General features: G+C 43.6%; 2 protein-coding genes across 2 annotated transcripts; both read left to right on the forward strand.

Annotated features, from left to right (window-relative positions):
• Positions 1-251: 251 nt before the first annotated feature.
• Positions 252-6326, forward strand: LOC142496954 (nicotinamide N-methyltransferase-like). Its single transcript, XM_075604076.1, has 3 exons — positions 252-506; positions 3688-3895; positions 5637-6326. The coding sequence occupies exons 1-3, from the start codon at positions 359-361 to the stop codon at positions 6064-6066; spliced, it is 786 nt and encodes a 261-aa protein (XP_075460191.1). The 5' UTR covers positions 252-358; the 3' UTR covers positions 6067-6326.
• A 2147-nt stretch (positions 6327-8473) lies between these two features.
• On the forward strand, positions 8474-14526 carry LOC142496953 (uncharacterized). The gene is made up of 3 exons (XM_075604075.1): positions 8474-9309; positions 10273-10452; positions 12673-14526. Exons 1-3 carry the CDS (start codon positions 9066-9068, stop codon positions 13656-13658), a joined length of 1410 nt encoding a protein of 469 aa, XP_075460190.1. The 5' UTR covers positions 8474-9065; the 3' UTR covers positions 13659-14526.
• The last annotated feature ends 9076 nt before the right edge of the window (positions 14527-23602 follow it).

Raw genomic sequence — 23602 nt, forward strand, 5'->3', positions numbered from 1 at the left:
TATAGTCACTGGCAGTTTGCTGTGTAGGTTTAATCAGCCCTTGAGTGACAGACTTAGCAGACCTATTCATTTAAATGTTGGGTTTTTCTGAATAAGATACAACTTAAATATTAGAGCAGGGAAAATGGAGAGGTGAGTGAGACTGTATGGTGCAGTATTGTGAAGAAATATGCAGCAGGAACTGCACCTCTAAAAGGAAAAGAACAGTCGAGACTTTGATTCCAGCCTGTCTGGATTGTAATCAACCAATAGGAGAAGGGTTAGCAGAGAGCAGAGAGCAGAGGAGAATCAGCTGGATCAGTAACAGCTTCCCAGGGAGAGCAGTAAACACTTTGCAAGAGCCAGGGAAAGAATTGCGATGTCTGACTTCACCGGGCTCAGCGTTTACCAGGAACAATTTGATCCCAAGGCTTATCTGGAGGGGTATTTTCGCTTTGGAGAAGGGACTTTGGGAGATGACTTCTTAAAATTTGCCCTCAAACAATTTGCTGAGGTTTTTATGTCAGGTACGTTTACAATGGTGCAATTGTGTCTTTTCAGTCCTATGTCTAAAGCGGGGAAATCCAGGGACATTGTTATTCTGCACGAGTATTCGGTCTGCAGTGGGAATTAATGGTGTTTTATTGTAAATGGATCGTTCCCCCCAAAGGGGCAACATTGTGTTAAAACACAATACCAAGTTAAAGAAACAGTAAATTAAAATACCACTAGTGAGTAGAGAGAGGTGATTTTTTTTGGTAGATTTGAATTCACCTTAGATCGGCTGGTTCCTTTGGTCTCCAAATTTTCACGTATCAGTCTCAAAAATAGTGATTTGCCTTTTTTTTTTTTAACACCTACAATCCATCCGCTGGAAGATTTAAAGAATCCAATCCGCGGATTCCTCAGCCCCACAGTGGATTGTATCCATTGGCGGTTTTAGATTAACCTGCTCGGTTGAAACTCTAACAGTACGTCGGCAGATTTTACACTGCGGAACGACTTTTGCATGGTAATCTCGGGAAATTCCGGGGAACGGAGTTGGAGTCATCCACCCATCTCTACTTGTGAGCACATTGACATGTTTCAGGTCTGCAATCCTGCCCGTCCCCATTATCTCATAAAATGCAGCGTTTCCACTGCACCCAGGGATTCTGGGTAAGCACATTGTTAAAGAAACAAGTTCCAATTCTTGCAATCTGATTTTTTTTATTTGCTAAATCTCCTACTTTTTATATTGATTTTGCATAAGTGAGACTTTGATCAATAAGATCCCAAGGTCCCAGTTTTATTAGGCGCTACTTAAGAAAGGTATTAGCTGCCACATTATCATCAATGTATAAAGATACAGATGTAGCAGACTTCATTGTTCTCCCAGAAAAAATATAAACCTAATAAATTACCCTTTATTTGCCATTCTTGTGCTTTGCTGGTATTATAGATCACTTGTGATTTTCTTTACCGTGCCCCATTACTGCCTTCTATTGGGAACTTCCCACAGTGTGTGTGTGTGTGTGTGTGTGTGTGTGTGTGTGTGTGTGTGTGTGTGTGTGTGTGTGTGTGTGTGTGTGTGTGTGTGTGTGTGTGTGTGTGTGTGTGTGTGTGTGTGTGTGTGTGTGTATAGTGAGGTTGTGTATACCTGCATCCTATGAGAAGTTAAGGCCCAGGTTCACTAAACTCCATTGGCGTATAACGTTATCTAAGTTGATGACCGATAATAAGAGTGTAGTATTCACTGAAGCAAAGAATGTGATTTACTGCATTAGCAAGCGTGGCATTATGAATAAGGGCGGTTATTGTAAATGTCATGAAAAGGAACCTAAATGATATTCAACTAGTGTATACAAATCTCAGTTCAGGAAATAACACTACGTTATTAAAGTCATAACTAACTCTGGCTTCACTCTTATCTAGATCCTGAACTCAGGCCTAACCTCTCACCCTGGACACAGACTCTGAATACTGTGCCACACAAAAAAACAGTGACCCAGCCTATACTCATCCAATGCTGAGGTCACAGCGTTCCCAGTTAGCACCCTGGCAAATACCACCAACAGTTACAGCCTACAAACAAAATGGCAGGAACCACGTGGGCTAGCACTCAGTGATGAAAATGGAGCTATTTAATGAATAGGGCTAAATAGAGCAATGTACAGTGCACAAAAGTTTGAGAAAGCTAGGGGGGGCAGGGGAGTGAGAGCCAGCGGTGGGTGGCAGCTAGGACAATCAGGGCAGGTAAGGGGGAGAGGGAATAAGCGGCACTGAAAAGTTTTAAGGCGGTTCCAGGGGGTACACTGGGTGGATTTAGAATGTAATAGGGGGGCTGAGCTCAAGAGCTGTAATGAAAAGCCTAAGCAGCCTCATTGGAAAGATGGGGGTAAATAATAAGAAAATATTCTTTTGCCACCCAATCAGAGGTCCTCAAATGGCTTGAGGGTTCAGGACTCCAGGAACCTATCCACTTGAAGAAAGAAAACATCACCCTCTTCATATGTCCACCCCAAAAAAATGCAGTACAAATCAAAACTGCAATGCCAAAAAACTATCCCAAAACCTCTGCAGATGCTTAATGTTAGCATTCTGCTCGAACCATGCTGGGTTTTGCTGCAAGGTCAGGTTTTCCAGACTGCCTTACCTTTCTCCTCAAACTGGCCATTGTGTGTCCACTGTGCCACTAACCGCGCTCATGCTTGAGAGCGGTGATGTCACCAACTCTCCAAGCATAAGCACAGGCTGTCCTGCATAGTTATGCAAGCGCGAGCGGGGGGGGGGGTGGATGGGGATATTTCTGTGTGTAATGTGTGAGTGGGGGGGTGTGTGGCTGTGTGTGTGGGTGTGTGTGGCTGTGTGTATGGGGGTGTGTGGCTGTGTTCTGTGTGCATTTACTGGTGCTGAGCGCGCTTCAAATTCAATTTTGTTTGTCTCCCCAAGCTCCAAGCTTGGAAGACCATACGTGCCCGTGCAAGAGGGCGCGCCCGCGCCGCGTGAGCATGGCCATGCAGATTTGGATTCACTGAGTCAAGCGCCAAGCGCGGTCAGCGACAAAGTGGACGCAGCCTAAGGCTGCAGTTCCAGGTGGGAGTCACCGAGCAAAGTTTGCAGCTCCTGTTGGTCTTTGCAGTTACGTTTTACCCTTTTGCCTATTTTGATTCCCCTGTTGCTGACCCCGGACCGTGACCCCGACCTCGCTGATTTCTGCCTGCCCTGACCCCTGCCTGTCTCCTGGACTTTGCAACTCTGCCGCCAGCCCTAGCCCCTGCCTGCTTACTGACCACGGATACTCTTACAGGACTCTGTCCCTGGCTCTGGTCGGTTTATTTACATCACTACCTCAGCCCTGCAGGTCCGCTTCCTGATATCAGATGAGCAGCATCACACTTAATCAAGGACCCGATGGCATTTTGTAATCCAGTGCCATCCGGGCCAATGACAGCACTGATTGAAGTGCTCAACTCCTCAAACTTAGAATACATTTTTTTCCTGTACTTCCTCTACAAATCTCGTCTTTCTTACTATTTGATGTCCTTTCTTACATGTCTCCGCAGATGACTGCGATGGCATGTGAGAGATGCACCCCTAATTAGGGTCTGTCATCGCCACATACCACGTGTCAATGGGTCACACGGTTAAAGCAACTAATCATATTCCCACGAATAACTCACCTGTTGAAAATGTTTGTCTTGCTTGTATCTCTGGTGTCACCCCCAGGTAAAGTGAAAGGTAAAACCCTGATTGATATCGGCACTGGTCCAACAATCCACCAGCTCCTCTCAGCCTGTGAAGTTTTCGATGAGATCATTGTTACCGATTATACTGACCGCAACCGAGAGGAATTTGAGAAATGGCTGAAGAATGAACCAGGAATGTTTGACTGGACCTCTGTTCTTAAATATGTTTGTGAGCTGGAAGGGAACAGGTACTGTAGGTGACAATTAAAGAATGTCCAATTAAAGAATGATTGAAAGTCCCATCTTAAACATCCATCACCACATTTGATCTGCAGCCTTGGAGTATATAGAAAGAATCCCCTAATCTCAATTGATTACACAATGCTGTTATCAATCTAACCTGCTCCTTTGATTTTCCCTGGTGTTATAGTATAAAGCTCCTTTCTTTTATGCATGTTCTCTGGACATCCAACTTTTTAATTCCTTTGTTAAGCAAGCATTTTGACATTAAGTGTGACTCTGTTTTGATTTTGTTCACATAAAGCCCATTTTTATGAAAACATCATTGCTAACATGGAGTTTATTAGAAATTGTTATACAAAACTCGGGCAAACCGATACAAATAAAATTGTACCCAATTTACCAAAAGATGTTAAATTGTTTTTAAAGAGATTCCTTTTCTTTTATAAGTATAGGGCTGTTTTTTTTTCTCCCAGTTTTGCAGCTGGAAGCCTTTAGTAAACAGACCCTGTAGCCCCTAAATGAATCAGAGTTGGGGCATTGTGATTTTGATACAATTTGTTTAACTTAATTGCCCAATATAATTATACTCCATCTGAAATCTGTACTGTAGTTGCTCTAACGCTATGAGTTTTTAGTGACTGGGTAACAGAAGACATCCCAAGTACACTAGTTCCCAGCTAAGATGAAAACATCTAATTTATATCAGTGGCAGATAATAACCCTGGACAGGGATGTGATATTCCTCATCGGAGCTTGATGAGTTAGTCCTACAAATACTAAAATGTGCTTACTCTAAATATGCACCACAGTGACTTTTCAGGCTATTTTCAGCCTCAAAATCACCAATTAAGTCGAATTGATTTTCGGGCAAAAAGTTCCTGAATGGCCACTTTGTCGCATATATAATTACCCCAGTGCTCAGTCTCACATGGTGATAAGTGCAAAAAAAAGTGGTTATTGGCGCTTCTATACAAAGTGCGGAAACAGTGTTAAATAATATTAAATATATAATCACTAAGAGGTGTACACAGTGCACTAATATAACTTAAATAGTGGTAGTGCAAATGTGTAAATTATGTAAAAAAAATTGTAACATGTAGTAAATAAGGTGAAAAAGTTGCAGCTCAACCCTATGTAGAGAAGGTCCTATTTCTCTTCTAATCGAATTGTAGTTGTAGCTTTGGGGAGCGCAGGTTCCACCATATAAAAAACAAAGAAATACTACAATAGTGCAATAAGTTCCAAAATGTTGTGACTTCTAGGTATCAGCCAAAAATGGGGACTCACACTTTCCCAGCAAATAGATAGCAGTTTCTACACTGGGGCAGTCTTAGATGTCTTCAATCTCAGGTGAATGACAGGGGTCTCTGCATTATGTTCCTCAATAGAACAAAGATGACGATTTAGTACAACATTGTTTGTACAATAGGAATATGTTTTTGTACAAATGGTATTACGCTTACATTTTTATAATTAAGCATGGACACATAAAAATTAAAGATGAGTGGCTTGCTTGGATCTTCTGTCCTTCACAGTCTGCACAATCTTTCTGGCTTTAAAATAGGGATTTGTTCAGATGCAGCATCTCAAGTATTATCTCATCACTTCCTCAAGACTGAAATGTCATATTTTATTTATACTTCATTTAACATTGATTCCAAACCAATATAGGCCACTGGTCAATATCAACAGATTTATGTGTATGTATAGGAAGCAACCACTGCTAATCTTTTGTCTTTTCCTTAGAGAGAAATGGCAGGAGAAAGAAGAAAAATTAAGGAGAGCGGTAAAACAGGTTCTGAAGTGTGATGTTCTGAAGGTCAACCCAGTAGAACCATTAAATATTCCTCAAGTCGACTGTCTGCTGAGCTCCGAATGCTTTGAAGGGGCTTGTAAAGATGAAGATGCCTACCGCTGTGCCCTCAAAAATGTCAGCACCTTGTTAAAACCAGGGGGGCAGCTGGTGCTTTGTGGGGTCCTAGACACTCATTATTACATGGTGGGAAATGTTAAGTTTTTTTCCTTGTGTTTGAAGGAAGACTTTCTCAAGGCGGCTCTCCATGGAGAAGGTTATGTCATTGAATATATGAAATTGGGTGAGAGGGAGGAAAAGAAAATGCAAGACCTCTGTGATTACAGCACCGCATACTTGATAATAGCTCGCAAACCTGAGTGATTCAAATGCCTTGGTCCAGTTAAAGCACAGTTCCTATTCATACCGGAAGATGGCGCTGCTCTATAGCAGTTCCCCATTTGCGCTGATAGGAACACTCCTGTCCTCTCTCCTTTTATAAATAAATTCGACTTACCTGAGTCCTATCACGGTCTTTAGAAAAAGAAAAAATAACTACATTTTTGCGTTTACACTCCTTTTCCCTGATTTTCTAGAACAGTGTTTCCCAACTCCAGTCCTCAGGGAAAGGGAACCCCAACAGGTCAGGTCTTAAGGATATCCCTGCTCAAGCACAGGTGCCTCAGTCAAAATTGACCCACCTGTGATGGAGCAGGGATATCCTTAAGACCTGACCTGTTGGGGTTCCCTGAGGACTGGAGTTGAGAAACACTGTTCTAAATCAAATCCGATTCCCTCACCAAAATCCACCTGTGAAGTGGGTGCTATAAAATAAAAATGGGTGAATTTTTTTGGCGAATTTGGATCTGCAGCGGATCGGCCGGTTTCTTTTGGTCTGACAAGTTCAGCGGATCAATCTCAAAAAGGGCGATATGCGTTTTGCAGATTTTTTTATTATTATTACCGATACACTACGCTGATTCCGCCGCCCGCAGACGGATTTGAAGAATGCAATTTTTAAGAATAAACCGAAGGATCGCTGAATCCGCTTATTGGATTCTACAAATCCGTCAACGGGTTGCATCCAATGGCGGATGTTGATTGAAACTGCCCAAATCCATTTCCAGATTTTACATTCCGAAACGGAATTTAGGGGTAACATCAGCAAAAATCCGGGAAACTGATGTGGCCAGATTGGCCGATCTCTACTAAAAAATGAGACGACATTAATCAGAATCCGCCGTTGGATAAAATCTCTCTCGCACCCTCTCTCACTTGCAATCTCTCTCGTGAGCTCTCTCTCTCGCCATGTGGATTGTCAGTGATAGGGAAAAAAGGCAGATTTCCCTTTTTGAGACTGTTCAGCAGAAATCCGCCGGCCAATACGCTTTCTGTTAAATACGTCCCAAAATGTGCCCAGCTCTATTTTACCATTTCTAGTAAGGCTTCTTTTTGCTAGAAGAACAAAAGAGTTTGGTAAAAGCACTCGATATACAAGTTAATCCTGTGATACCTTTATTGTATGTAGACACATTGTAGCTTTATATACTGTAGATACAGAATATTTAGTGCATGCATCTGTACAGTATCTGGGTCACTACCAAACAGCACGTTACACAAGAAGAAACAGTATTTTTAGAAAGAGCCGTTTTTTAGACCCAATTTTCAACTTCACCATGTGGAGCGATGCACATTGCAGAGCGATGCACATTGTGGCGTTATGCACCATGTGGAGAGATGCACAAAAGTGGAGCTATGCACCGTACGGAGCAATGCACAGTGCAGATCTATGCACTGTGCAGAGCCATGTACCATGTAGAGCCATGTACCGTGCAGAGCTATGTACCGTGCAGAGCCATGTACCGTGCAGAGCTATGTACCATGCAGAGCCATGTACCGTGCAGAGCCATGTACCGTGCAGAGCCATGTACCGTGCAGAGCCATGCATGGCATTTCCTTAAATTGAGGTTTGTTTTCATCGATATAGAGCTGGCCTAGCCCGCATGGGTGGCTACAGCTATTGACCGGGGGGTGCGCCCCCCCCCCCCAGCTAGGCTGTTGGTCGCGTGCGCGATCGGAGAAGGCAGTTGGGGCAGTTAGTTTTTCAAATAGAGCCAAGGAACAAGCAACTGTCACTTGTTCCTTGGCGTTTCAACTGTTTAGACACTCTCCTCTCTTCTCCTGTGTTTTGTAGGTTTTAAGTGGTTTTGATTTGGGCCCCCCTCCCGGGGTGAGGGATTTTCCCTTCCCTCCTCGTGGTGAGGGACCCTCCGGCTCCCCCCCGTGTGTTTTTGCAGGTTTTGCCGGTGCCCGGGGGGGGGGGGGGGATTGCAAGAAGGCTGTTGTTTTTGTCCTGCGTGGGACCTCCCTTCCTTCCTCGTGTTGAGGGACCCTCCGCCCCCCCCCCCCCCGTGTGTTTTTGCCGGTGCTCGGGGGGGGATTGCGGGAAGGATAGGTTTTTTGTCCTGCCTTTTGTTTTCATGCGTTTTCTATTGGTGGCAGCGGCGGGGGGAGGAGGGAGAATGACGAGGAGAGTGACTCCTACCTGGGGCTGTTGCGCGAAGAAGGCGCACCGGCTTGGAGGAGGAGGTTTGCGAGTTCGCCGTTTGCGAGCCCTGTTCCTGTCCTCCTATTATGGCCGCTTGTGTGGCTGGGGGGGGGGAAGAGAGGCTCGCCCAGCCCACGCTTAGCCGTGCGGTTGGGCTAATGGCAAGGGAACATGAGTGTCATGTGGTTCCGCCTCCTGACGATGATCAGGGGGTGGGGGTTTTTTGGGGGGGGCTGGGGGCAAGGCTGTTGTTACGGCTGGGGGAGGGGGCTGTTGGTGGTTTGGCTGGAATGGTGGGCTTTTGCCCGCCCTCCTCCCTCCTCCTTGGGGAGATATTGGCCCTCTTCCTTCCCCCCCCTTTTTTCTTTTCCACTCTTTTAAACAGTGGGAGGTGGTCAGGTGGGGCTGTCCATTTAAAAAAAAAAAAAAATAATAATAATGAAATAAATAAATAAAAATGTATATTTAAAAAAAAAAAAAAAAAAAAAAGCCTTTTGAGGTTGGTCTTGGTTGTGGTTAATGGAAGACAATGCTAAGGTTTTTGATGTCATGGGTGACACCATACTTAAAAAAAAAAAAATGACAGCAATGGTTGGTTGGATGTTAGCGCTAATGGATGGAGGTGGGGGGTGTTAAGGTGCTAAAGATATAAGCATTAATGCGGGAATATTATGTTATTACAGCTTTAGAGCGGTTTCTAAGTCTATTCAAGTGAACTGGTTTTCGTGAAGATCGGCCAGGCAAGAGTTCAAGAGTAGTTTGCTGGCAGGATTTAGGTGGTGGAATTAAACCAGTGTTTGACGAGCCATTGGATAAAATTACAGCGTTAGTAGCGATGTCCTTTCAGGTCAGCACCATGCAGCTTTTGGCGGAGGCGCACAACCATGAGGAAGGATGGTTTCAGAAGCAGATGTGTGCACTAGTGCTGAAAGCTGGGAGTGATCAAGGAAGTTTGGGCAGTCGTGAAGACGCGAGAGGACAGGGCGGTTCCCATGCTACCTGCGCTGAGGCGTGGCCATCATCAAGTGATGAAGGGGGTCCTAGTTACGGAGCACGGGAGGCGTTGGTGGTGCAGAAGGGTATGTCATGGCAGAGTTTTTGGAAATCACAGCCTATTTGGTTGAAGGCTGGGTGACTTTTGGGAGGAGCCTGGGTGATGGGTCCCCACATGAACAGGTGTGGGACATTGGGTCCCTGGAAAAAACAGGGGTGGGACATGGGTCTCCACGAAAACAGGTGTGGGACATGGGTCCCTACAAAAACAAGGTTGGACATGGGTCTCCACGAAAACAGGTGTGGGACATGGGCCCCTGGAAAAAACAGGGGTGGGACATGGGTCTCCACAAAAACAGGTGTGGGACATGGGTCCCCACAAAAACAAGTTTGGACATGGGTCCCCACAAAAACAGGTGTGGGACATGGGTCCAAACAAAAACAGGTGTGGGACATGGGCCCCTGGAAAAACAGGGGTGGGACATGGGTCTCCACAAAAACAGGGGTGGGACATGGGTCCCCACAAAAACAAGTGTTGGACATGGGTCCCCACAAAAACAAGTGTTGGACATGGGTCCCCACAAAAACAGGTGTGGGACATGGGTCTCCACAAAAACAGGTGTGGGACATGGGTCCCTGGAAAAAACAAGAGTGGGACATGGGTCCCTGAAAAAAAAAAAAAAAAAACAACAAGAGCATGGATGGAGGCGAGCAGTAGGTGGCTAAGTGTTCCCTTTCTCCCCTAAAAAAAAAAAAAAAAAAAAAAAAGAGGGGGATTGGGGGATTTTGGGAGGGGGCCGACATGCTCGCCATAGCCGGTTACTGGTGAAAGGAAGGCTGGAAAAGGATGGTTGGTAATAAAAAAAAAAAAAAAATAAATAAAAAAAGGAGGTTGGGGGGTTTGGTCCCAGCCTAGAAGAGAACGTAGGTAAAGGATTGGTCCTTTTAAAAAAAAAAAAAAAATAAATAAAAAATAAAAAAAATAAGAGTTTATTCAGGAATGAAGGTTAGCTTAATTGGGGGTTTAATATTTGCTTCCTCATTTACAGGTAAATCTGGAACGGCCGGGACGCGGTCGACCTCGCTTTGTGGCGCTGGTACGTCGTCCACGGCTCGCAAGCGGTCCGGGCCTCGGGTTGAGCTTGCTGTCAGAGGCTTAGAGGACAAGAGTCTTGGGGCAGGTCCCGACAGGTGGTTCAAAACACCGCCGGGGACTGGGGCATCGAAGAGTAAGCGAAAAAGAGTTGCTTGTTTGGGAAATAAGAGTGTTACCTTGCCAGGCATTGTTAGCTCCCCTGGGCCACAGGTGTTGGAGTTGGGGTTAGCGGGCGATGCTGAGGCAAGAATGATTAGTGCGGTGGTTAAGGGCGTTCAGTTAGCTTTATTGCCGATGACAACGTTATTATCCACTAAGCAAGCAGTGGAGGCATGCAAGTCAAGTGAGCGGCAGGGGAGGTCAGATTCAGTGCTTGACGGGGGGAGCAACCGTGGAACAGTTGGTGGAGAGTTGGCTCAGGTGTCTTTGGGTGTGGAGAGGATGTGGAAAAGTGTCTTTTTCCTCGCACGTTCAGTAATTGGTCGCAGGCATTTGGGATTTTGGCGGGCGTTGCGGGGGAAAAGGATCCGCATTTATGCTCGGCGCTTTTTAAGTATTCAGGATACGATTAGAAAAGCGTTTCAGAAACACGGGGGGTCGTCCTTTCGTGGGTCAAATAGCCTCAAAGGGGTCTGGCGGGAGCATTTTCAGGTGCGCACATCAGGGAGAGGGCGTGCAGGTGGGAAGCAGTCGGGGGTATGTTGGCGTTACAACGAGTCAAGATGCAATTTTGAGAATTGTAGATTCTAACATACTTGCACTGGGTGCGGGGGTCAGCATCCCAAATCAAAGTGCTTTAAGAAAGATAGTAAGGGTTTCAAGGGAGCAGGACAGCAGGCTGTTCAGGAAGGCGGGAACGCCATTTTCAGCAGAGGCAATGGCGCCTTGGCTGGAAAAATACCCCAATAGACGGGCAGCTAGCTTATTACGAGAGGGGTTTAAGGAAAGATTCAGGATCCCCTTTGAGTATCAGGAGGGATCGGGGGGCGAGAGGAATTTGAAGACGGTCAGGTTGAATGGGGATGTGGCAAAAGAAAAAATTGATAAAGAGATTGAGTTGGGCAGAATGGCGGGTCCTTTCCTTTCCCCGCCCCTGAAAAATCTTAGGGTGTCACCATTGGGAGTGGTTCCGAAAAAGGAGGCGGGGGCTTTCAGGTTAATTCAACATCTGTCTTACCCGAAAGGGTCGTCAGTTAATGATGGGATAGATAGGGACTTATGCTCCGTAAGCTACGCCACTTTTGATCAAGCGGCGGCTTTGGTGGGAAGGATGGGGCAGGGGGCATTGATGGCGAAGGCAGACGTTAAGTCAGCTTTCAGACTCTTGCCGGTACATCCAGATTGTTTTCATTTATTGGGCTGTATGTTGGAAGGGCGTTATTTTGTTGACCTTTGTTTACCTATGGGTTGTGCATTGTCTTGTTTTTATTTTGAAACATTCAGCACATTTTTGGAGTGGGTGGTCCGCAAAAGGGTGCAGGCAGCAGGGATCATACATTATTTGGATGATTTCCTTTTCGTTGGTCCGCAGGGGTCTGATTTGTGCGCAAGGTGGCTTTTTCATTTTTCAGCCATGGCGCGCGAATTTGGGGTTCCTTTGGCGAATGAAAAAACAGTGGCACCCACGACCACTCTCAGTTTTCTGGGCATAGTAATTGATTCAGTGAACAGGGAATATAGGTTACCTCCTGAGAAGTTAGTTGTTTTGGAGTGTATGATAAAGGATTTCATGCTTCTTAGGAAGGCCTCATTAAGTCAGTTTCAGGTTTTGATGGGCCATTTGGTGTTTGCAGCTCGCATTATGCCTGTGGGAAGGGTGTTTTCCAGGCGCTTGTCAGCAGCTACAGTGGGGGTAAGGCGTCCCAACCATTTCATTCGGGTCACAACAGATATTCGGAAGGATTTGGCGGTGTGGCAAGAATTCTTACAGAGTTACAACGGAAGGACGTTGTGGAGGGGGCGTCCAGCGCGGAACGATGAGCTGCAGCTATTTACGGATGCGGCTGGGTCAGTAGGGTTTGGTGCATATTTTAATGGAGCTTGGTGTGCGGAGGAATGGCCAGAGCATTGGCGAGGGACTCAGCTTATCAGGAATCTGACATTTTTGGAACTTTTCCCTTTACTAGTGGCTGTACATCTTTGGGGGGACAAGTTTGCTAACAGGGAGGTGACGTTTTGATCCGACAACTTGGGTGTGGTGGAGGCTGTGAATAATTTTGGTTCACGGTCCCCACCAGTGTTGGTTCTGTTGAGGCATTTTGTGTTACGGTGTTTACAGCTTAATATAGGTTTCAAGGCTAGGCATGTTCCTGGGGTGGAGAACAACATTGCTGATGCATTATCACGTTTGCAGATGGAGCTGTTTCGGAGGTTGGCACCGGGGGCGGAGACCCAGGGCGAACGGTGCCCAGCAGTCTTGTGGGATCTGGTAACGGAGGTGTGATTGATTTAATCAAGGCGTCTCTCGCCCCGGGTACGTGGGGTGCTTATGTGGCTGCTTGGCGAGAATTTCGGGAGGCAGAAAGGTTGGCTGGAGAAAAGATCTCGGAGGTAGACATTTTGCTGGGTCACATGATGAGTTTGAGGGAAAAGGGTTTAGCTGGTGGATCCAAAGGGAGAAAGATGGCGGCGGGTATATCGTTCTTCCTTAGGCTGAATGGTAGGGTTGATGTGTCCAAGTGTTTTGTGGTAAGGAAGGTGCTAGCAGGCATGGTTAAAGGGATAACTAGCAGGGATGGCAGAAGACCAGTGACGCCGGTAATTTTGGAAGGTTTGTTGCGGGCCACAGACGTGGTATGCTCTTCCAGTTTTGAGGCAGTACTTTTTAAGGTCACATTCATCATAGCATTTTTTGCAGCTCTGCGAGCAGGTGAATTGGTTTGTGTATCCAAGAAAGGAGGGGGTGGCTTGCAGCGGGCTGACGTAAGTTTAGGAGAAGGTTTGGTGAGGTTGCTGGTACGGAGGTCTAAAACGGATCAGAAAGGAAAGGGAGCATGGATCTTGTTGAAGGGCTTGCCTGGAAGTGTGGTGTGCCCAGCAAAAGCGTTGGACGATTATTTGGCCATTAGGCCAGAACAAGGGGGTCCACTGTTAGTGCACCAGAACGGGGGGGCATTGTCAAGGTTTCAATATTTGCGGGTCTTTCGGATGTGTCTCAAGCAGCAAGGGTTAGAAGGGGGGCAGTATGGAACGCATTCTTTTCGCATTGGGGCAGCGTCGGAAGCAGCACGCGTTGGGCTCGCGGTAGCAAAGATACGGAGGATTGGGCGCTGGAAGTCAGACAGTTACCGGACATACATCAGGCCGGATTTGGTAGGGGAGAATGTTGCGCTAGATTAAACACTTTGCCGTTGTTTTTCTTTTTTCCCACCATGTTTTTGCCTCCTCAGATTTCGTGGTAATTTGGATCGTGGGAGATTCAATGGTACACTGGGCGGGGAAGAGGGCGAATTCGCGCCCCTACGGAAAGAATTTAGGTTTGAGTATGGAGCAGGTTTGAGGTAACGTGGTGGGGGATGAGAGGGATGCGGTGGGGACGGCTTTTTCCGCTGTTAATTTCTAGGGCCAGGGGTAGGAGGGCACCGGACATCATCATTATTCATGTTGGGGGTAATGATGTGGCAAAATTGCGGTCGATTGATTTATTCCAGCAGATTAAGCAAGATTTGGCGCGCATGTTAACGTTTTGGCCAGGGGTGCAATTAGTTTGGTCCGAGATAATATGCAGGTTGGTTTGGAAAGGTGCGCGTATCCCGGGGAGAGTTAACAAGACGAGGAAGAGGTTAAACAGGATGGTGGGGAATTTCGTGGTTCAATGTGGGGGTTGGGTCATTCGTCACCCGCAGTTTAGTTTTAAATTGGGTGGATGGTTTAGGGAAGATGGGGTACAGTTGTCGGATGTCGGGGTGGACATGTTTAATAATGAGTTACAGGAAGGTTTGGAAGAGGTCATAAGGGGTATGGCGGTACGGGTCTGATTTAAGGGGGTTAAACAGGCCCGTTGGTGGCGGCAGTTGGGGGGGTAGGTGCTTGTCCCCCAGAAGTGGCTCGGGGCTGGTTATCGGGGGTTTTGAAGCGAGGGGGCAGGTCACCGGGACGTACTTCCGGGTGCCCCCTTTGCGTTGCACAGCTCTGAGCATTCTGGCGCGGACAGGTGGTACGCTATCCCCATTGGTGTTAATAAATAAGCCGCGGCCTTTTACCTCCATATATGTGTCCTCTTGTTATTTGTATGTCTTTATGTAGAGGGTTCATAGGAGAGGGGGGGGGGGGGGGGAAGCTCGCGCCTCCTTGGTCATAGTCTGTTTGGAGCTTTTCTTAAATCTTGTAGCTAGATTATTTTGTTGTATTTTCTGTTTAACCCATTCACTGCCAGAGAGACTAGCAGAGATATTAAGACAATTGTATGACTAATGGTAAAATAGGTATATATTCTCTTTGAATTAACTATCATTTATTTTTTAATTTCAGATTTTTCCATTGATTTTCAATGCTAGTTTAACCCTAAATGGTTCTGAATTTATGTTAACTTTTAATTTTAATATCGCTTTCCTAACACAATACAGTCAAAATGCTGGTAGCATTCAACAGATCCTGAATAAACACTGGCATCTCCTACAGGGAGACCCCACCTTGAAAGAACACCTCCCAGACAAACCCAAGGTGATTTATAAGAGGGCAGACAATATTAAAAGGCGACTAGCACCTAGCCTTTCCAGCCAGAAAGTAAGAAAACAGGCCAGGATTTAAACTGGCTACAGAAAGCGAAAGGTTTTCACAGATGTAACGCCTGTAAAGCCTGTAAACAGGGAACAAAAGAGAAAATTCAGTTTAGTTCCAAAGCAACAGGGGAACAGTTCAAAATTACGCATTTTATAAACTGTAAATCCGAATTCGTAGTCTATCTTCTCAATTGCCCCTGTGGACTCCAATATGTAGGGCGTACCAGCCGACCACTACGGGTACGCATACTGGAGCACCTAGGTAACATTAGACGGAAACTTATGACACACAGTGTATCCAAACACTTTGCACTGCACCACCAAGGAGATCCATCTGGCCTTGAATTTAGGGGCATCGAAGTAGTCCCACCACATTGGAGGGGTGGGGATAGACTGACAACTTTATCAAGAAAAGAAACGTTTTGGATCTATAAATTAAAAAGCTTGGCCCCCACAGGCCTCAATGTTGAGATCGATATTGCAGCCTTCCTTTAAACACACATTGATCTGTTTCCATCCCCATATCCCACTTTTTTCCCCCATCATTTTTAATAGGATTTCACGTTTCAAGGGGAATTGAACCAGCTCTTTCAGACCAAATTGACTCATATCAGCGGGGAAACTAACCAACAAGATTATCATTATAAATTATATTGATGTATAAAATTGTATCTATCAATGTTTTTAGATGATCTGTAACAATTGATCTAAATTTATTTAAATTTTCAGATTTTTAATTAATAATATGTATGTTTAATTTTAACTACAATCTATGTGTATTAACTTGGGTAGCCACATCACTATTTAAAGGGACTGATTTACTGCTCACAGTATCACAGCTAGCTGTTACTAACATGTATCATCATTAGGGAACAAATCCATGTAGATTCCGAGCTCAGAATTATATATCAAATGAGAAAAGTTCACTGATAGCATAAGTGTTACAGCGTTTAGGTTTATTCCGAATTATATATCAAATGAGAAAAGTTCACTGATAGCATAAGTGTTACAGCGTTTAGGTTTATTCCGAGCTCAGCCACATGAGGGCAGCATTGTATAACAAATGAGGAAAAGTTCACTGATAGCATAAGTGTTACAGCTTTTAGGTTTATTCATTCATAGAATCATGTGTTCAGGCTATGTGTACTTTAAACAATTATGACACTCACCACATAATGTTTCAAAACGCATCTATGTTTATTTTATATTATATATTAAATGTCTTGATATTTATTGTACTGAATTGACCTTTAGAAATGTTTAAACTCACTCGATTGTCCCTGGTACCAAAGGCTAGGGAAGATGGGTTCCATTCCAGCATTTAAATTGAATAAGACAACGTTTATGGGAAATCAAATGTTTTATTAATTAATTAATTAATACACAGCGCCTATATAAACTGCATACAATGAGCATCCGGCAGGAACCTGACGAAGCTTACTGCGAAACGCGTTGTTCCCTGCCGGAGCTCATTGAGAGAGGGACCCAGCCACCGCAGGACATCCGGTTAGATCTTCTCTTCCTGTTCCACTGCCGGACGCGCCAGTGAGATCAGCAACGGAGGAGGAGATCTTGCAGGATCAAGCCGCGCGGCTGATGCTGGGCAACAAGAGTTGCTTTTAAGTGTGAGTGTGCTTTCTGTTTATTCATTCTGTTTACCTTGTTTTATAACGTTTATGTGTTTTTACGGCCATGCTTGTTTATGTCCATATTACACCTGTTACCAATAAAGACTTGTTATATTGCTAACCCTGGTTTTGTACACATTTTTGGTCTTTGGGCAACGGGGAGAGGAGCCACTCACACACCACACCTATTGGGAGATTGTTTGCTGTGACGATCCCACATCACCTATACAGGCTGTCATCACCCTCTGAGGGCAAGAACTCACATTAGGCCGTGTGAGTTTCATGTTTACTGTGACTCCATCTTAGGAGTCTGCATTTACCAAACTACAGTCTGCGTTGAGGGCGAAGTCTCACAGAAGCCCGTGTGAGTCATTGAAACTATATGTATATGTTTCATTGATTGTATTTAGTGGAATTCCACTCTCATCCCTCCCACCTTATCCTCCACCCACACACCCCCCCTCCCCCCCCCCTCACGTGTGGATGAGATGCATTAATACTGTGCTTTATTCCATTTTTTATTCCATTTTTATTCAATTTTATCCTGATCCATCAACTTCGTGAGGTCCATGAGGTTTGCGCTGACCGTCTTCATACTTCCATTTGCCACATTAAGAAGGACACGGGGTTCCCTTCTTCAAGGTCAAGCAGCAGCCAAAAAAAACATCAAAAGGGCCAGTATATATTTTTATACTCTTTTACACCGCAACACAATTTTCACATTTTTTAATAATTTTTTAATATTTTAATACAGTACAGGCATTGTAACATTTTTTAGCCAAATATCCCAGGGAGCGCCCCAGTCCAAACATTCACTGAGCCTTTCTAATCCCATCCTAGTGGCAGCACCCTAAAGAGTCCAGATTAATTATGGAAGAAGAAACTATAGAGATGGAAAACATAGCCGAAGTCAAAGAGAGCGTTTTTACTAAAAGAATTTTCAGAAGTAATAACATAGAGAACAAAATGAGAGAAATAGAGTCAGCGGAAATGGGAGATGTAGAAACAATAAATAATGAATTCGACAAACTTGAGAATCTCCTTAAGAAAGAGACCAAAAAGGTCTGGGATAAAGTCTATTTAGAGAAATACTTAGACATCAAACGTATCCCTAGGGGTCTACGATTTGATAAAAAATCCTCCTTCGAATTAGCAGATATAGAGTATAATGTCCAATGGGAAGAAACCATGGATGCTTGTTCATTCAGTCTAATGAAACTAATTATTAAACATCACACAAAGACCCTAATAGAAATTGATCGAGAAGTTACATTAATTCAGAAGAGATTGGAAATATCCATAGATAACCCCACCTTCTTAAATAGAGACCAAAAACTAGCTGATGAAATAGACGCTATAGAAAGAAATCTGATAGAGTCCAAAAACAAGAAATTCAGACGAGATGAGGAAGACTACCTAGTAGGGTCCAACCCCAAATGGCAAAGGGTTACACTAGTCCCACCTACCACCCCAAGAGATAGGAAAATGTTTGAGTATAGAAGCAGAGAAGAGATCAACAAAACTTCAAGAACCAACACATTGAGCCATCCAACCAAAATAGACCAACATAAAGCCTACACCAAATATGATAATCATAAGAATGTATCATTCAATACAGAGGATAGACACATACCACCAAGAGGGCGGGAAGCTGGGGATGTAGAAACCCCTAGAGAGAATAAAGAAACAAAAACTATTAGTACTAAGGACGTAGTCAGCAATAAAAGAGAAGAGGCAAACAAACAAGATAGAGACCGTGAGGGAAACTGGCAGAGAAACAAATATTACTCCAAAGTAAATGAGTATCAGGAGAACTACCATAGAGGCAAGCCACCCACGTACAACTATAGAGCTAGATCACCATTAGAACGTAGAGATAACAGGTATGAGAGAGAACGTAGCATGGAAAGGGATCGTAGATCACCCCATAAATATCATGGGTCAAATCGGGAATATAGAGAAAGACGTTATGAGAGAGAAGAGAGCCAAAGGAGACATTATCGGTCACCCCGTAAACACCACAGGGAATACAGCCAAGGAAGAGAACGCAAGTCCCCTTATAGGGAACAGCGAACTACATATAGAGAGAGACAGGATAGAGAGCAGAGCCATGGGAGAGAGCAAAGATCACCACGACCACACGCAGGGCATTTTTTAGAACAGGCCCAATCACTCAAAGCACCACCCCTAGCAACTCAGAATCGCTTCCTAGTGTTGGAAGACCAGAAAGAAAAAGAATCCCCAAATACAAAACTCAGAAAAAGGCCCCACGAGGAAAGCGGGGAGGAAGAAGGACACAGAAAAAGAGCAGCGATTTGAGTAATATATTTAATCTGAGCAAAAGAGAACTAAATATAGATGAATGCAACCTGATTAAAAAGGGGCTGAATTTCGCACCAGTCGCCAAGGCGAATAGTTTCAATCTGTATATAGATGCACACAAATATATTAGACAGTTAACCCTTAAAAAAAAATTCTTTCAAAGGATGCACAAACTAGGGAGATAATAAACAATGATGCCAACATGAATATAGGGTTGGAGGATTTCAAACATTCAAACCTGAAAAATAAGTCCAAATTTTATCCAAGCTGGGCGAAAGGCCATAACCTAGAAGTCTTTCATCAGAAAATCCAGGAGGACTTTGATAGACTAACCACAGGTTCTACAAAGATAACAAAAAACAATCTAACCCTGAAAGAAAAAATCGCTCTACAAAATTTAGAGAAAGATAAGGCTATTACATTCAAACAAGCAGATAAAGGGGGGGGGGGGTTGGCATTATGGATACGGAATACTACAAGGGTGAAGCAGAGAGGATACTGTCGGATGACATCACTTATGCACGTCTGAAGACTAATCCCCACAAAGAATTCTGTGAAGAATTCCTCACTCTGCTAGATAGGGGCAGCTCAACAGGAGTCCTGAATAATAAGGAATACGAGTATCTGAATGTGAAATTTCCGGTTATGCCTATATTCTATTTTTTACCAAAAATCCATAAGGACATTAAAGCACCACCAGGTAGACCCATTATTTCTGGGATAGGCTCACTCACATCTCGACTGTCGGAGTACATAGATCTTTTTCTGCAGCCATACGTTGCGAATATGCGATCCTACCTTAGAGACACTACACAAATCTTAAATATACTAGAACAGGTAGACTGGCAAGAAGGCTTTAAAATGTGCACCTGCGATGTGACTTCATTGTACACATCTATAAAACATGATGATGGAATTAAGGCCATCGAACGGACGCTAACAAATGATGCTGCCGTACACGTAGATCAAAGACGCTTTATTTTAGAAAGTATTAATTTCATTCTTAAACATAACCTTTTTAATTTCGATGGAACATATTTCCTACAGAAGTGTGGAACAGCCATGGGTACAAAATTCGCACCGAGTTATGCCAACTTGTTTATGGACAGTTGGGAGACCGATACCATCTGGTCAGAACACGAATTCAGTGCGGATTTGGTACTATGGCGGAGATACATCGATGATGTGTTTTTTATTTGGAGAGGCAATAGTGAGACCCTAAATCATTTTCTGAATTATATTAATAACAATGAGAGGAACCTAGCTTTCACAACATGTATCGGAAATAATTCGGTAGACTTCTTAGATCTAACAATTTACATAGAAGATAACAGACTCAAGACAAAAACCTTCTTTAAAACAGTTGACTGTAACAATTACTTGCTTAATACCAGTTGCCACCACAAGAAGTGGCTGAAAAATATACCACCAGGACAGTTTCGTAGAATTAGGAGAAACTGTAGCGATGATTACATCTACAGGGAACAATCTAATATTCTAAAGAACCGCTTCATTGCAAAGAATTACGATAATGAAAAAATGAATGCAGCGATTAGAGAAGTAGGGAGGCTTAAACGTAGCGACATTCTAAAAACCAATCCACCAAAACCTAGGGAGGATTTTAATATCGCTTTCCTAACACAATACAGTCAAGATGCTGGTAGCATTCAACAGATCCTGAATAAACACTGGCATCTCCTACAGGGAGACCCCACCTTGAAAGAACACCTCCCAGACAAACCCAAGGTGATTTATAAGAGGGCAGACAATATTAAAAGGCGACTAGCACCTAGCCTTATCCAGCCAGAAAGTAAGAAAACAGGCCAGGATTTAAACTGGCTACAGAAAACGAAAGGTTTTCACAGATGTAACGCCTGTAAAGCCTGTAAACAGGGAACAAAAGAGAAAATTCAGTTTAGTTCCAAAGCAACAGGGGAACAGTTCAAAATTACGCATTTTATAAACTGTAAATCCGAATTCGTAGTCTATCTTCTCAATTGCCCCTGTGGACTCCAATATGTAGGGCTACCAGCCGACCACTACGGGTACGCATACTGGAGCACCTAGGTAACATTAGACGGAAACTTATGACACACAGTGTATCCAAACACTTTGCACTGCACCACCAAGGAGATCCATCTGGCCTTGAATTTAGGGGCATCGAAGTAGTCCCACCACATTGGAGGGGTGGGGATAGACTGACAACTTTATCAAGAAAAGAAACGTTTTGGATCTATAAATTAAAAAGCTTGGCCCCCACAGGCCTCAATGTAGAGATCGATATTGCAGCCTTCCTTTAAACACACATTGATCTGTTTCCATCCCCATATCCCACTTTTTTTCCCCATCATTTTTAATAGGATTTCACGTTTCAAGGGGAATCCACCTTGAACCAGCTCTTTCAGACCAAATTGACTCATATCAGCGGGGCAACTAACCAACAAGTTTATCATTATAAATTATATTGATGTATAAAATTGTATCTATCAATGTTTTTAGATGATATGTAACAATTGATCTAAATTTATTTAAATTTTCAGATTTTTAATTAATAATATGTATGTTTAGTTTTAACTACAATCTATGTGTATTAACTTGGGTAGCCACATCACTATTTAAAGGGACTGATTTACTGCTCACAGTCTCACAGCTAGCTGTTACTAACATGTATCATCATTAGGGAACAAATCCATGTAGATTCCGAGCTCAGCCACATGAGGGCAGAATTATATATCAAATGAGGAAAAGTTCACTGATAGCATAAGTGTTACAGCTTTTAGGTTTATTCATTCATAGAATCATGTGTTCAGGCTATGTGTACTTTAAACAATTATGACACTCACCACATAATGTTTCAAAACGCATCTATGTTTATTTTATATTATAAATTAAATGTCTTGATATTTATTGTACTGAATTAACCTTTAGAAATGTTTAAACTCACTCGATTGTCCCTGGTACCAAAGGCTAGGGAAGATGGGTTCCATTCCAGCATTTAAATTGAATAAGACAACGTTTATGGGAAATCAAATGTTTTATTAATTAATTAATACACAGCGCCTATATAAACTGCATACAATGAGCATCCGGCAGGAACCTTACGAAGCTTACTGCGAAACGCGTTGTTCCCTGCCGGAGCTCATTGAGAGAGGGACCCAGCCACCGCAGGACATCCGGTTAGATCCTCTCTTCCTGTTCCACTGCCGGACGCGCCAGTGAGAGGAGCAACGGAGGAGGAGATCTTGCAGGATCAAGCCGCGCGGCTGATGCTGGGCAACAAGAGTTGCAATTCAGTGTGAGTGTGCTTTCTGTTTATTCATTCTGTTTACCTTGTTTTATAACGTTTATGTGTTTTTACGGCCATGCTTGTTTATGTCCATATTACACCTGTTACCAATAAAGACTTGTTATATTGCTAACCCTGGTTTTGTACACATTTTTGGTCTTTGGGCAACGGGGAGAGGAACCACTCACACACCACACCTATTGGGAGATTGTTTGCTGTGACGATCCCACATCACCTATACAGGCTGACATCACCCTCTGAGGGCAAGAACTCACATTAGGCCGTGTGAGTTTTTTGTTTACTGTGACTCCATTTGCATTTACCAAACTACAGTCTGCGTTGAAGGCGAAGTCTCACACAAGCCCGTGTGAGTCATTGAAACTATATGTATATGTTTCATTGATTGTATTTAGTGGAATTCCACTCTCATCCCTCCCACCTTATCCTCCACCCACACCCCCCCTCCCCCCCCTCCCCCCCTCACGTGTGGATGAGATGCATTAATACTGTGCTTTATTCCATTTTTTATTCCATTTTTATTCAATTTTATCCTGATCCATCAACTTCGTGAGGTCCATGAGGTTTGCCCTGACCGTCTTCATACTTCTATTTACAGTGCTTACATGGTACTATGTTCCATAAACTATTTTTGAGTAAATTGCTGTTTATATATAAAGCCACACAACATATTGTCTAGCCACTCCACAATTATATTAGTGTCTAAGTGGATCAGCACATAATACAGCTGACCATACGCACAACACACTGCTTTACTATTATTACAACCAGTATTGAGAGTACAGGTGTCGCTCATATATCTACTATACCACATTTTGGGTTTGAATAAGTGGATCATTTTTGTCACCTACAGTAGCTCTTCAAGAAAAGGGATCATTAAGTCTCTCCCAGCAGACATTACACAATCAGCCACACTTCCTGTGATTTTATTATTTTATATATTCACACATTGTCACTTCATTTCATTAGCATGTGCAGTCCTTTATTTATTCAACATTTATTACATGTCAAGTTGTAATAGCCCAAGTGTGCACCATTTAAATGAACTTTCTTTGGATGTTCTGCTGACTTTTAGTCCGTTCTTCCACTATTCTGATATCACTGAACAAGATGTTAACTGAAGTTAATGTCTCCTTAAGTAGCTAACAGACTTCTGAATATCTACCCAGTGGAGGCAAATGGATTAATTTTAGAGCCTTCTTCATCAAAAGTCTCTCAAGTACAAATCTGGTACAGACAACCAGCACTGGATTTGTGAACAGGAAGAAATCAAGTGTATTTTTTTCCCTCTAATTAAGCTGGTGATGT

The sequence above is a fragment of the Ascaphus truei genome, chromosome 6, assembly GCF_040206685.1.
Source record: "Ascaphus truei isolate aAscTru1 chromosome 6, aAscTru1.hap1, whole genome shotgun sequence".
Taxonomy (NCBI): Eukaryota; Metazoa; Chordata; class Amphibia; order Anura; family Ascaphidae; genus Ascaphus; species Ascaphus truei.

What these genes read in the sequence shown, in the direction of transcription:
- LOC142496954 (XM_075604076.1), top strand. Translation starts at nt 359, where the DNA reads ATGTCTGACTTCACCGGGCTCAGCGTTTACCAGGAACAATTTGATCCC. An exon ending in TGCTGAGGTTTTTATGTCAG is followed by an intron (nt 507 to 3,687) that starts GTACGTTTACAA and finishes TGTCACCCCCAG; the next exon opens with GTAAAGTGAAAGGTAAAACC. An exon ending in TGTGAGCTGGAAGGGAACAG is followed by an intron (nt 3,896 to 5,636) that starts GTACTGTAGGTG and finishes TCTTTTCCTTAG; the next exon opens with AGAGAAATGGCAGGAGAAAG.
- LOC142496953 (XM_075604075.1), top strand. Translation starts at nt 9,066, where the DNA reads ATGTCCTTTCAGGTCAGCACCATGCAGCTTTTGGCGGAGGCGCACAAC. An exon ending in GGCGTTGGTGGTGCAGAAGG is followed by an intron (nt 9,310 to 10,272) that starts GTATGTCATGGC and finishes CCTCATTTACAG; the next exon opens with GTAAATCTGGAACGGCCGGG. An exon ending in GGGGACTGGGGCATCGAAGA is followed by an intron (nt 10,453 to 12,672) that starts GTAAGCGAAAAA and finishes TCACGTTTGCAG; the next exon opens with ATGGAGCTGTTTCGGAGGTT.